Source organism: Lynx rufus, unplaced genomic scaffold, assembly GCF_022079265.1.
Source record: "Lynx rufus isolate CCGP_SWC_20201006 ecotype Redwood Valley unplaced genomic scaffold, mLynRuf1.p SCAF_4, whole genome shotgun sequence".
Taxonomy (NCBI): Eukaryota; Metazoa; Chordata; class Mammalia; order Carnivora; family Felidae; genus Lynx; species Lynx rufus.
The window spans coordinates 98,772,412-98,787,677 of NW_025814856.1; the positions used below are offsets into that span (position 1 = coordinate 98,772,412).

General features: G+C 37.3%; 1 protein-coding gene across 4 annotated transcripts in view; it reads left to right on the plus strand.

Annotated features, from left to right (window-relative positions):
- Positions 1-1,676: 1,676 nt before the first annotated feature.
- The window catches only part of PPP1R9A (protein phosphatase 1 regulatory subunit 9A), a 317,596-nt gene continuing 304,006 nt past the window's right edge, over positions 1,677-15,266 (plus strand). For all 4 annotated transcript variants that reach the window (XM_047096569.1, XM_047096568.1, XM_047096570.1 and 1 more), the window contains exon 1: positions 1,677-3,068. In XM_047096569.1, the coding sequence (XP_046952525.1) occupies positions 1,677-3,068 (1,392 nt within the window). The remainder of the gene's footprint in view (positions 3,069-15,266) is intronic.

Here is a 15,266-nt window from a genome sequence, read left to right on the forward strand (position 1 = left end):
CCGCAGCCAATGTGTTAGGACTTCAGGTGCTTTTTGGCACAAAGCTAGACTGCGACCTCCTACCATAGCGCTTGGCGTCACCTGCTCTCCCGGCCCTGCCCCGGGGCCGAGGGATTGCGTCCCGAACCAGGCTTGGGAACCGGCTGCCTCTCAAGTTGGTGTTATTTATGTTTGTCTTTTGTGAGGGCAGGTTTTGAGTCCCCCGGCGGCCTCATCTCCCCCGCCCCCGCCCCCTCGGGTTCGAATTGGCCGGGGAGGGAGTGGGGTGTATGTGTAGGGGGGGGGAGGGTGTGTAAGGCTTAAACAAATGTCAGGGTACAAGGAGATTGTCGATGCTTTACCAAAAAACAGGCACCACACTCTCAAGCCTTTCTTGTTTGTCTGCATGGGCCATGCATGCGTGCTGGGCCAGGAGCCGAGTTTGGAGGCGGTTTCAGTGAAAGTGTGTGCTTCCTCAGCTGATTGTGCGTGAGGGTGATATGGCTCGGCCTAATATTAAAAGACAAAACAAAGCAAAACAAAATGAAAAATCTTTAGCACGACATTGTCTGAGCCTCAGCAGCTCTTGAAGTATTTGATTACTGGCATATTGATATAAAATCCAGCTGTGGGCTAGTGGAGACCAGCAAGCATGCATTGCGTTGCATTTTGAGCTTGTAGGAAGTTAGAGGCAAGTAGGAATAAACAAATCAGGGTTATGAGAAGAGGTTTCATGTTATGTTTGCTTTCTGATCGTCACGTTCTCCTACATTTATTCCCATGATATTCTACACCTCACTCTATAATGAATACTATCCACTCTTAGAAAACTTCCAAATATTAGATGTAACTGAACTTAGAGTGAAAGTTACTTTCATGTGAGAACTTTCTTCTGCTTGTTTTGGTCTGAAATGTACTAATGTTGTTTTGGGGATGCTGCAAATCAGAATATTGGACCAGAAAGAGTGAAATAAGCCTCTGTAGGCGTTTTATGGACTTTGTAAACATAGAATCCAAACTTTGAATTGTGCTTACCCAGAAAGATTAAATTCTACCTGATGTGGAGCATCCCAAATGAAATTCGTTTTTTTTTTTTTTTTTTTTTTTCCTGGACAGTTTGATGGTATCTTAAAGATCTAGGGACTGCTGTTTTTTTTTTTTTTTTTTTTTTTTTTTTTTAAGACCATTCACAAAAGCAACCAAAACTTAGGCTAAAGTAGTGTGCTTATGTGTAACTCGTGTGTGTATTAGTGTGTGATTTCGGTAGGGACCTCCAAATTGTGTTTGAAACATTTTTGTTACCAAGGACCAGAGTTATAACTTTTAAATTCTTGGCTTTTAAATGACCATTTCAATAAGTAATTTTTTTTTCTGTTTGATATATGACTGAGTCACTTTGAAAAGTGTATTCTTGGTTGACTAAACGTAAGTTTTCAAATAAGTAAATGAATGCAGAAATTCATTCTTTTCTATTACAGATGAACCTCTAGTCTTGCTTTGAAAAAGCCATTTTGTGTAACTCTTGACTGAATAATTTCCTAATACACCTGTTGGGAGGATCACTGATACACTATGCCATTTGAGAGGTACTTTTTCTTGACCACATACTCTCTTGATTAGAGAAGAGAGGTGTTTTGTTTTTTTGTTTGTGTTTTCCTGGTCATTATGAACATTGGCTTTTCACCCCTGGAGTAAAAATGTTGAAAACCGAGTCTTCAGGTGAACGAACCACTCTCAGAAGTGCCTCTCCTCACAGGAATGCATATAGAACTGAGTTCCAGGCACTGAAAAGTACCTTTGACAAACCCAAGTCAGATGGGGAACAAAAAACAAAAGAAGGTGAGGGCTCCCAGCAGAGCAGGGGGAGGAAATATGGCTCCAATGTCAACAGAATTAAAAATCTATTTATGCAGATGGGTATGGAACCCAGTGAAAATGCTGCGGTCATTGCCAAAACAAGGGGGAAAGGTGGACCTTCATCTCCACAGAGAAGAATGAGGCCCAAAGAATTCCTGGAAAAAACAGATGGCTCAGTTGTTAAGTTGGAGTCCTCTGTTTCAGAACGAATTAGTAGATTTGACACAATGTACGATGGCCCTTCATATTCTAAGTTCACAGAAACTCGGAAGATGTTTGAGAGAAGTGTGCATGAGTCAGGACAAAACAGCCGCTATTCCCCAAAGAAAGAGAAAGCTGGAGGGAATGAACCTCAGGACGAATGGGGTGGCTCCAAGTCCAACAGAGGCAGTACTGATTCCTTGGACAGCCTTAGCTCCCGGACGGAGGCTGTTTCCCCAACTGTGAGTCAACTGAGTGCAGTATTTGAGAACACTGATTCCCCCAGTGCCATGGTTTCTGAGAAGCCTGAAAACGAATACTCAGTGACTGGGCATTATCCCCTGAATCTGCCATCTGTTACTGTTACAAATCTTGACACCTTTGGTCACCTTAAGGATTCAGATTCTTGGTCTCCTCCAAGCAAACACGGTGATGATGCAGAGGATGCTCAGAAGAGTAATACAAGTCCAGTACCAGAAGTGGCTTCGAAAAGTACCTCTCTAGCTTCAGTGCTTGGTGAAGAAACACAGCAGAGCAAGGAAGCCGAGGACTCCACATCTAACCAAGAGACTCCTGACAGAATTGACAGAGATCTTCCTGAGGAACCTTGTGCTGCAAATAAGGCGATGCCAGAGTCTGAAATCTTTTCACCACAAAACGAACCTTTAGAAGATGCCGAAGCTAATTTAGTTGGGAGTGAGGCAGCAATGCATCAGAAGAAAGAACTTGCAGGTGGTGATTTTACCTCTGCTGATGCTCCTGGATCCAGTTGTGGAAAGGAAGTACCCGAAGATTCAAATAATTTTGAGAGTTCCCATGTTTACATGCACAGTGACTATAATGTGTATAGGGTAAGATCCAGGTATAATTCAGACTGGGGAGAGACAGGCACTGAACAGGATGAGCAGGAAGATAGTGATGAAAACAATTACTATCAACCAGATATGGAGTACTCGGAAATTGTTGGATTGCCAGAAGAAGAAGACATCCCAGCAAATAGGAAAATTAAGTTTAGTAGTGCTCCAATTAAGGTAAGTATGTTTTCTCAGTTTGGTTTTGAAGTTTTTCCTAAGTTTGTTTGTGTTTGGTTTTGTCGTTTTTTTTTTTTTAATATTTGGGCCTAAATGTTTGCAGCATAGATTTGACAGCCCTAAGGATTTCGAGGTTGTTGAGATACCCGTGTTGTCAGGTGATTTTAAAAGTTTGGGAGAGATCCACATATTTCCTTAATATGCTTTATGGTTGCATAAACCAGTATTGGCTAAGAGTAAAGTTGAAGAAGTTTGGGGATTGTGAGATACATTCCAATGGACTGGAGTATGAATGACACGTACACTGAAAACCAGGAGGGTTTGTTTGAAACAGAATTACCTCTTTAACTGATTTTACCTAAAATTAGCCAGAAGTGAGAAAATTTCCTGAATCTGAACACTCTAGGATATGAGGTATAATGTACAATGGGAGAGTTATGGTGACCTTGAAATAATAGTCTTATTTACTTGCTTAAAACATCTGAGTTATCTCTTACTTGAGTGTAAGTGGATTGTGAGGAATGTTGAAACTTATCTCTTTTTTTGTACTGCTACTTGGTAGTGAAAGTTTGATTCATGGAAATATATTAGCGGACTTAAATGCTTTAATTGGAAAGCTATGACTGTAAGTAGCTTTGAGTTCAGGATTTGTGATGTAGCACTGAAATGAAATTTTATGAAAGGAAATTAAATTGATTTGTCATTCCGGGATATATTTTTACCTCTTAAAAACTGAATAAATGCCAGTTGAATTCAGATTCTCTATTCTAATGACTTCACTTAGTTAACATTCGGTATAGAAGAAATAGCACAATGTACATCAGTAGCGGGTAGTGAAACATTATTAGCTGATAACGGCAATAGGGGCAGGAGGTAGTGGGTTGAATATCACAGTCTCCTTGGAGTGGTTTTTCAACGTGTACTTGCGCACCAGCTCTGTCCTAAGATTGTGGCATGCCCTCCTAGGGGAATCTGGAAGGTTGTGGTGGTAGAATGTGTAGTCTGAAACCACTTCCTAGGGACTTCTAGCTTATCCAATATGTGTGTGTCATAGATTTGGAATTTGATACGGTATCTTTTAAAAGAATCTAAAATCACTGTCTGTTGTTATTTCCACCTTATGAAACTTCCATATAAGGCTGTAAGATCTGTAGATTTACAAAGCAAAGAGAAATTTGACTTTGTCTTAATTATGAAATACTGTTTTGAAATAAAGTGATAACCTGTGAAATTATTTACGGATGTTAGCAGGCAAACTTTCATGTCATTAGTGTAAGACAAAAGCTCTGGGACAGAATGGGCCATGTCAAGTTAAACTATGTTTAAAATAACTGTAGATGTGTTATAAAATAACTAATATAGTGTGGTTTCAGAGTAAGCCAAGTTTCTTTGCTGTGCTTTTCCACTTTCCTTTGTGAGCCTCTCCCCTACCTCCCCCCCCCCCCCAATTCTAGGCTCTCTCTTTAGAGGTGTCTTTCCCTCAGGCCTAACCAGAGAGCTCCAAAATTTCACCATGCGTGTTTCCTTCCCAAGTGTTCTCCTTTGAACATCATCTTTTTACCCCTTAGGAAGAAAGCAATAAGATTAAATTGTTTCACATTGAGCAAGGCAGGAATAACTGAAATGAACTCTTCAAGGAGTTTGTTAAAACCAGTGACTAACTCCCTAATGGGGATAGCAGCTTATGAAAATTTATCAAGTCCAGCACTACCTACTCAACCGAAAGGGGCACCAGCCTTGTATTTGGGTCCTGTGCTGCCCCAAACGTAACTGCACAGTAATAGATGTAATGAATTTTAAAGGACTTCTCTTTGAAATATGGCTGTTTATATGTGAACAAATGAGGTTTGGGGTATGATATTCTGAAATTCAAGTGATTTTTCCCCCCTACTATTGCTTATAAAAAAAGCATTTTGCCTCTTAACTGTCACGTAATAAAGAAACTATGTATTTCATACAACAAAGAATGAAATAGATTACATGCATAAAAGTTTAACACATTTTATCAAGAACATAGATCAAGATTAAGGTTTGTGAAACAAAAATAATGCACTGCGTTTTAGTGGGCAGTTAACAGTACTAGTTGGAGTGGATTAAGTTTGCAAACAAAAGATTCATTCTTAGCCCTTTGTAATGAATAAGACAATTGCTCTTTGTTGTTGTTCTGATTGTTTAGCATGTGAGTGGATTCACTTGGGAATTTTGAGAGCTACTTTTCTACTGGTGGTGGTGATGGTAGAGTTTAGATTATTCTCCATTTAAGATTTTTGGCTCAGAGGGTGTTAATAATTAAATTCAATAAGTATTTATTGAAGGCTTGTCATGTGTCTGTTTTCATGCTGTTAGCTGCAGAAGACACACAAATCTGTAATGTTACCTCTTTCTTATGTGAGCTGGTGGAGTCAATTCTTAAACTTGGTATTTAAAACCCACATAACAGTCTGAAAACCTGTGCTGAAATGTCTAATGTCCTATGAGGACTTTAACTGTCCTTGGCTGTGCTAAATGCATGGACTGAACAGGATTTGATAGACCATTTGGAAGGGAGAAAATGCTGAGCCATTCCCTATGTATGTTTCCTTATTCTTTTTATAAAGATTCACTTATGGGATGGTAGATTATGATTTCCAACTTAAATCTTTTTCCTTTGAAATTTAAACATACTTCCTCTTTTAGCAACAATAAGTGGACATATTCCTTACAAAAATGATCTTTAGAACTTTTACATTCTTTTCCTGATAGTCTCATCTTAAGTCTTCACCAGGGTAGAATTTCTCAACACTTTCAGACTTTTGTTTTACGTCTTGTTTATGATCTTTGTATGTGTGATCATGTCCTCGGTTTTTATTTCAATTCTTCTATAGATGCCTTGAGTCTGTATTTTCCTAAGATACCTTAAATCTGGACCTAGGAAAACATCAGAGTAATAGCTGATCTTCCCTGTGTAGCATATTACTTATAAATAATTGTTGGTGAAATTTAGAAATGCATTGTTTCTTAATGGATTGGTTGATGTGTTTCATAGTGTTGTCAAAAATGGGATTAATAATGGAAAATATAAAATCCAAGTTTGAGATATGGAATGAGAGTGTTATGAACCATGCTAATTTGAGATGTGGAATTATGCCTTCATTCTCAGGAATTTCTCAAAACCAAGAGATCCAATTCATTGAATTTGCTTTAAATGAATCCAGGATAGAAAAGGTGACATTTTTCATTGTTTGGCCCCCCCCCCCCCCCGCATTATTTCAGAACATTTACTGAGCCCTTACTATGTGTCAGGAACAATGCAATATACAATAAAATGTAATAAATGCATAAAATGACTGGAGCTGATCAGGTCAGCGAGTGCTGGTAGATGAAATGTATAGCCCATTAAGGATGCTTCTCAGGCTATTCTGCTCAACTGTTCTTCGATATTCTTTCTTAGGTCACTGCAACCTTCTTAAGGAAGTCCTAACCCTTTCTCTGTTTCCGGTAGCCTTTTGTCCTTTGGATAGGTGTTCTTGAAACACAGCAGAGATGAAAAAGGTTATTTTCCTAGTTTACAGCAAGAGGGAGATTATAGGGTTAATGATAGTGTAAGATATATTGCGCTGTACTTTTCTGAGTGTTTTCTCAAACTGTCTGGAGCTTTACAGAGCTGAGATTCAAAGGAGAATCACCAAGGGCAGTATTGCTTCTCTAAACCTTACATGATACTTGTTGAAAGTGGGTCTCAGCATTCTCTATCTCTTCTGGAACTCTGAATTGGTACACAGGGCATATATGAGACTTTATATTCAGGATACTGTTCAGGATGTAGTGCTGAGATCCAAATTTCTGTCTTTTTCTTTCTTCAGATAGTCTCCCTTGGTGCTCTTAAACTTTAATATGCTTATAAATCACCTGGGGATCTTTTAAAATTCAGATTTCCGATTCAGTAGGTATTTTGTGGGAAATTATCTGGATGCAATGGTTAGCCTCCAAGTACACTACCAGCGTTCCTACAGGTTGTGGAATTGACAGGCTCAGCAACCAAATTAAATGTTTGAATCACACTGTTTCAAACACACAGCCAGTAGCAAGAGGAAAGCCATGGGGTAAGTTAGCACACTTAAGGTGCAAAGGTTGAAAGGACCACACTATGGGAGGCCTGGGTACACAATATTCATGTGTCCTGACTCTCTTTCACATCACTCTTCCCATTGAGGGTGTGGTTATGAGGGTCAGAGTTGATTTTTGAGTAAGGGCTCTACGTGCTAGTAATACTCTGGGCTCATGATAATTCTTGCTTTATAGAAGAGAGTAGGTACAAGCACACTTACATACAACTGTAGTTTTGCCAGTTTCCCTGGTTTTATTTGTGTTTCTTGGGTAAAGCACCTGTGGGTCTGGAATAAGACCAGGATGGGCGTCCTCGGTGGGTGGCTGATATGGAGATGATACAGCTGCCAGTCCAGAGATAGAATGATGATGATTTAGTCTTCCCATGTCTTTCTTTCTACAAGTGAACCTCTCATTTGTTCCATCATATTTTCTACTTGGGGATGTCTTATGGCTTACTAACTTAACTATTTTTAACACATCTTATGAATTTTGCCTTTGTTTTAGAAGTTCATAGGCTTTTATTATCTATACCTAATTGGGTCTCTTGAGTGTTGCCTTTACCTCATAAGCTATTAGCTTCCTTACCATCAATGCTATCACTTCTTATGAGTTTTATCCATCCCATTTATTTTCTTGACCTTTATAACAGAATTTAATATTCTTGAATAATACAGCAGATTCACAGAACATTAGGTCTCAGGTGAGACTGTGCATTCTCAAGTGGGTGCTGAGGCTGCCGGTTAACAGATCAACTCTTTGGAATCTGATTGTGAAGTACAGTCTTTTGGCTTCTGAAAGGAGCCGGTCACAAAATGTTGGGGAAGCCCATTTAACACATTTGCTTTCCAGACCCATCTGCTGTGGCTGTTTGTGTAAAGTAATATTCTTTGCAGCTGAAACAGGTGTAAGGAGAAAGAAGTTCTTGATAGACTCAAATTCCATTTTCTTCTTTTTTTTTTTGGAACCCCTAATTAATAAACAAGAGAGAATATAAGGATTGTCATCTTATTTAGTTTTTTTTTTAACTTGGATAACTTTGATGTCATAATATTTAAGTTGGACTTCTTTAAAATTTTGATGTCTTGTACCTGTGGCTTATAACTAGGTAAATATATAAAACATTTTAGTGTACTCTCTAAATCCAATAATGAGTATTTGCTGAATGAACCCCTTTTCTAATATTGAGTGTGTACACAAATATCTCTTTTCTATTTCACTAAATGTTGGTCATTTGGTATATAAAAAGGGATTCTTTACTACAGCAAACTAGTAGAAAGGTTTAGTTTTTCGGTTTTTGTATCATCCATAATGTTTTGTCTTCCCATGTAAACTTACCTACAAAGGATGCTAGTTGTTGGGTTAATGGGTTTTAAAGGTAAGAGTAGCTGAATTTCAGGGAAAATAATTTTCTGTTATGTTATCCATACCTTGTTTACCTTATTAACCCAGTTACATGCCCATCAATAGTAATTTGATTTAAATCTCATCTTCACTAGATTTTTTTTTTTTTACTTCTTCACTACTCAAGGACAAAATAGTATTGGAATTTCTTTAGAGAAATACAGTTAGATATGGGATAAATTCTGTATGAGCAAAACAAATATTGGTATATTAAACTCTGAATATCATTTGGTTTTTGTGCTGTTATTTACTTAATATTTTTTTCATAATTTTCTGTGCCCTTCCTTTTTGGATCTGTTTCGTTTTTATTCTTTTGCTTCATTATATTCTGCAGTTCTCATTTTGAATGGGAATAAATGATTCATACTTTTTCTTCCTGGTCACTTAAAAATTTTCCTCCTGGTTCTCATTTTTTTCATTTTGGTTTGTGACATAGAAACTTAAAGATGAAAAATACTTCAAGGTAATCTAGTGTAATTTTCCACTCAGTTCAGTTAGCTCTTCAATAGCACATTGCTGACAGATGATCATTCGGCCTCTGCTTTAATAATTCCACCTTTGGGGAGTTTATTATTTTTCAAGGTGAAAGGAAAGTTAGAAGAAGTGTGTGTGTGTATGTGTGTGTGCGTGTAGTTGTAAAACATTGTGAATGTGCTTATTTTCATTTATTTTTAATTTGCAATTGTTTTATTGAGATAAAATTCAAATAGCATAAAATTCACCATTTTACAGTGCGCAATTCAGTGGTTTTCGGTATATTCACAGTGCTGTGCAACCATCACTATTATCTAATTGTAGAACATTTCCGTCACCCTAGAACAAAACCCTGTGCCTGTTAGCAGTCACTCCTAATTTCCCTTTTTCCTGTATCCCCTAGCAAACACTAATCTACTTTCTGTCTCTATGGATTTGCCTCTTTTGGACATTCATATAAATGGAATCATGGGCATGCTTTTTAAAAGGGATGTGGGGAGGGGGGCGGCGCCTGGATGGCTCAATCGGTTGTGTCCGACTTCGGCTCCGGTCATGATCTCATGGTTTGTGGGTTCGAGCCGTGCATTGGACTCTGTGCTGACAGTTTGTTTAGAGCCTGGAGCCTGCTTCAGATTCTGTGTGTCCCTCACTCTCTACCCCTCCCCACACACTCTCCCTCTCTCTCTCTTTCTCTGTCTCAAGAATAAATAAACATAAACAAATTTAAAAAAAAAAGGATGTAGGAGACACCAGGAGTTTGGCTTGCGATATGTTAAAATTTAAGATATCCTGAGGACAGCAGACTATGGGAAAGTCTAAAGGGCAGGGGCAAGAGAATTTTCTGGGTGCTGACATGGTCTAAAGATTAAGTGACAAGAGGTGGGAGCAACAGATGCTGTCTGCCCCTTATGCAATTTCATGGAGAGAGGAGAAAAAAAAAACAAAAAACAGAGGAGACAGCAGGATCCAGGAAGGGATGAGGGTATTTGTAGGGATGAGGAAGAATGGTGTCTGTGGCAAAGAGGATGGTTGGAGCAACTCCCTTGTGGGACACTGCGCTTCTATTCACGTTATCTGAAATTGCTACTGATGAAGCCCAAGTGTTTGCTTCAGCATGAGGTATCTTTAAAAGCACAAATAGTACTAATGCTGATTCCATCTTTATGTTGGTTTTAGCACAGGGGACCCTTGTCCTTTTCTGGTGATCTGGTCAGCTTATTTCCATCCTCCTGCTCTTACGTTGTTGCTTTCATTATCCTTTTATGTTGATTGAAATTGTTCATAGACTCTTTATATTTAAAATTCTCCTTACTCTCCAATATTTTAATAAAGATTTCATATGCCATACTTGCTGTTATCTGTAATATAACCATTTAGGAGATGAGTAATTTGGGGCAGGCATTTATTTAGTTAATTGCACATTGTTTACTGAAGCATAGTATATATATTGCTATTAAATATTATTAGCTGGTAATGAAAGTAACACCAAGAGTGACTTGGTATTCTGTAAACTAGACAAATCTGCCTCTTGAGGCCTTGGTCTTCTTATTTATAATTGAGACTGTCTTACTTGTAAAAGACCCCTTCTCAGCTTTAACATCTTGTGATTCTCTAATTATCTCTTACACATATTTGTATAATAAGTACCATTATCATAAATGTGCTATTATTTCAAAGGGAAAATTTTGGACATCTTTTGTTGGAATGTGGAAGTGAATTTATATTGCTCTTGAGAATGATATTTATGCTATAGATTACAGTAAAAACTTTAAAATGGTTAAAGTTTTAAATCCAAGGGAGTACATTTTCATAGAGTGGCTTTTTAGAGCAACTCAACTTTTGAAAGTATGGGTTGAACTATATATTAAACACCCTGCTGAAGAACCTAAGAATAAAGAAATGTTTTGTAATATGGTTGCTGACATATTAATTGCTTCACTCACTTTTGTTCTGGAAATAGCTTCATAGCACAGCTCAACATGAGTGAGATATTGATAATTTTTTGAAAAATTCCTAATTTTCCAGCCGAACTTTCTCATGCGTCTATTCCTACAAAAAGGACAATGAAACAGGCAGAATATAAAGATCTTTTATAAAATAAAAATTTTATTTTTCAGGAGGAGGAAAGTTTTTCTCTTCACTTACATCTGTTTTCAGAGAGATTTAAGAAAAGCATTTGTAGAATTAAAACTTTCCTCCAGATATCTATGTCTCAGGAAAAGTGGTTTTAAGTGAAATGGCTCATAGACCTGTTAGTCTCCTCCCTTTTTTAAGTCAGATAATGAATTTTATTTTGTGGGAAGATGATCTTTCAAGTTAGTTTCTACACCAGCTGAAATACAGTGGCTATATTGGAGCACATATAGGTTGACAAGGGTCAAAAAAGATAAAGAATCGTGATTATGGAGCCTTCTTTCCTGGAGTGACCAGGTGAGAGGTTGCCAGAGTAACTATCTGTGGAGTTTTCCCCTTGATTCTTTTGGACTGGCCTAGCCTTAAGAACCTGGGTGACTCACTGCCTTCAATCTGTCACTGTACAGCGAGGGGGACCCTTGTCCACTTCAGAGCTCTCCTCTAAAAATTACTTTCTACTTCTACTCCTCTTTCAAAGTATGTCAGGATAGAGTTGTGGGGAGGGTACATTCATGCTGGAAAATTTGTCTAATCTTGAATACAAGGATTTTAAATAGTACTGAGTCAGAGGTCCCTGTTCAGGGTTTTGAAGAGTTTTCTTTCCTGTGTGAAGGACCTCCACAGAGGAGACGGAAAAGCAGGCTTATTGGTTGGCATTTAAAATCCACTTGTGAGTCACTGCGGTATTGATGGGTTCTTTTACTAAGCACTTGTTTCAGATAAAATGGATGTGCAAAGTTGTTTTGTGGAAAGAAAAAGACATAAATTCACACTGTTCACTTTGAACCTATCTATCTATCTATCTATCTATCTATCTATCTATCTATCTATATTGATGTTAGAAAGTTTAAGATTGAGCACTAAACATTAAACACACAAACAAACCTTATGAAAAATAAAAACTGGATCAGAAATGAGAGTCTATAACATAATAGGGAGAGCAGAACACAAGAATGATGACAATATAGATTAAGTCTTCATTAACTTTTGATATATGTGCATAACGTTAAATTAGCATTAAAAGGGAATGCTATTTACAGTTTTTTTGCTTGGGATCTAGAATTATCTATGATTGTTTAGGATAGATTTCTGAAAATTGGCTAAAATATACTGCCTGAATTATTATTTAGAAAGGTTGTATTAGTGTATAACTAGCATTGCATTGGAATGGTTTTCTCATAATCCCCACACCAGCACTTGGTGTTATTTATATGTTTTATAGTTTTCAGTTTGGTGGGTGAGAAATGTCTCTCATAATTCCCATGTATTATGTTGATTTATTGATGAGATGAAGTGTTTTCATGTGTTTACAGGCTATTTTTGGAGATGAGTTGTGAATATTGTGTTTTTGGTCAATGTGTTTTCTTGGTCCATGATTATTAGTAAGGAGTACATCAGAGTTGTTATTTGTCTTGGTAGAAAGTTAAAAGAACTCACATGCCTAGTAATAGGGGAATGGTTAAATTCATTATGATATATACATTTGGGTAATAGGACAAAGCTATCGTAAGTCATGTTTTCTAAAATTTTAAAGATAAGAAATATTACTATGCCCAGTATGTTACAGGGTAAAAACACTGGTTGAATACTTAATACGCATTTTTATCACAATTTTATTTTTAATGTACGTATATTTGTACCTATAACAAAGATTAAAGCACATACATCGACGGGGTGCCTGGATGGCTCAGTTGGTTAAGTGTCTGACTTTGGTTCAGCTTCGAGCCCTACATCAGGCTCTCTGCTGTCAGAGCAGAGCCCACTTCGGGTTCTCTGTCCCCCTCTTTCTCTGCCCCTTCCCTGCTTGCATGCATGTGTGCTCTCTTTTTCTCTCTTTAAAAAAATAAATAAATATTAAAAAAAAAAGCACATATGTTAAAATGTTAACTCTGGTAATTTCTGGGTGAGAGAATACAGTTGATGTTAAAAAATTATATTTTTCTAGATTTACTAAATTTTCTATAATGAGCATATGTTACTTCTTGAATTATATGTAAAAAAGTAACGGAAACACAATTGGAATGATCAGTAATAACAACTTAAGAAGTTGACAAAAACATTGTTTAATATTGACCAAGATTCAAATAATTAAACCCTTATGTCACAGAAAATTTTGGTTAAAGAGTATAAATTAATGGAATACTGAAGAAAGTGTTGGTTTAAGAAAATGGGTGGACTTTTGGCAGTTGAATTCATTAAGTGCATATACTTTTTATTCCAGGTAAAATTGATCCCACATTTGTGGGTAAGCTTGTGAATATTATGGGGGGAAGATCTTCCAATGTATTTTAAATTATGATGATAACACTTGCATAGATGTTAGATATCTTCCTTCAGTTGCTGGTTGTGTGAGTGATACCCTAATGTGTAACCTCAAGTATACTTTTAATAAAAAAAAAAAAAAACTGGGCATATATCCTGGATTTGAAGTGAAAAATATTTTGATGAGTAGTCTTACTAAAAATAATAAATATTTGTTTTTAAAAAAGAGTCTAACGGTTCTCCCACATGAAACCATGGCTTTGTTTTTGATCTGTTAAATTATTGAGCTTCAGGGGTGCCTGGGTGGCTCAGTCCGTTAAGTGTCCGACTCTTGGTTTCAGCTCAGGTCATGATCTCATGGTTTCATGGGTTTGAGCCCGTATCCGACTCCACTCTAGCAGTGTGGAGGCTGCTTGGGTTTCTCCGTCTTCCTCTCACTCTGCCATTTCCCACTAGCGCCGTCTCTGTCTCTCTCAAAATAAATAAACTTTTTTAAAAAACTAGAAAAAAATATTATTGAGCGTCAACAGATTTTCACTCTTAGGAGTTGAGAGTGTGGAGATGTCAAGTTTAGTATCTTGACTATATGTAATCCTATGAAAACACTGGCATGCTCTCAGTTAAAAACAGGAATTTGAATTCTAGGACTCCACGGTGTCCTTTTGAATATGTTTCCTGTTCCAAAACACCAGCCAATATGTCGTTTCCTGTTGTTCTTTTTAACAAAAGTTTTAGCCGTAAAGAGATTCATTTGATGTATGATTAGACTATATGGTAGTATATAATATTTTTAGTTAGAGTCAAAGGGTCAGTTCCTCTCATGAATTGGAGAGCATTTCACCTTTGAAAAGCTTTGGTAGATAATCTGGAGCATGTAAATGATTAGAAAAATATTTTTGTCAGGTAGCAGAGTTTTCTGAAATTAGACGTTTAAAGTATTGCTTCTGGTCTAATTAGATCAATTGATAACTCATCTCTTACAATTTTAAGCAGTTCTGGCATTTTGTAAGCTCTGGTGAAGTCCTAATTAAATTCCCTTGCTGTATACTCTGGTGCTGCATTACCATTTTTCATTAGGTATACTTTACTTACACCTTATTACAATGTGGCTAATAAATTCTATTTGTATTTTATTGAATACTGATTTTATTGTAATAATACTTATATGATTGTATATAATTATAAGGATTATTTAAAGGAAAAAAGGCAACATTATTATGCACCCAGCTAACTTTGAGATGAAACTTGTGTTTTTCCATTGGAGATTCTGATGCTTGTGGAATTTTTATGTTGCTGGTTCCTTCTCTGAATAATGAGTTCTGTGAGTAGTATTTTTAAGGAACTAGAGAGCTCTCAGGAGATTGCCCCATTTGCAGATACAGCAATCAGAAGTTTTAGTTTTTTTTTTTAATTAAAACAATTTTTTTTAATGTTTATGTATTTTTGAGAGAGAGAGAGACAGAGTGGGAGCAGGGGAGTGGCAGAGAGAGAGGGAGACACAGAATCTGAAGCAGGCTCCAGGCTCTGAGGGCTCAGCACAGAGCCTAACCAACAAGGGACTCGAATTCACGAATGGTAAGATCATGACCTGAGCTGAAGTTGGACGCTTAACCGACTGAGCCCCAAGCAGGTTGTTTTATGGCTGTGTCTCTGGAACTGTCACACTGCCTGGCACACAGTAGGTACACAATTGGTGGTAGTAACCTTTGATGTCCCTCACCCACTCCCCTTCCCCTTTCCTTTTCCCTCCCCCACCTGAAGGATGATGGTGATAAAATTTGTACATGTATAATGATTGTATAATTTCTTTGTAAGTAAAATTCTTCAAGTTAGCAGTTA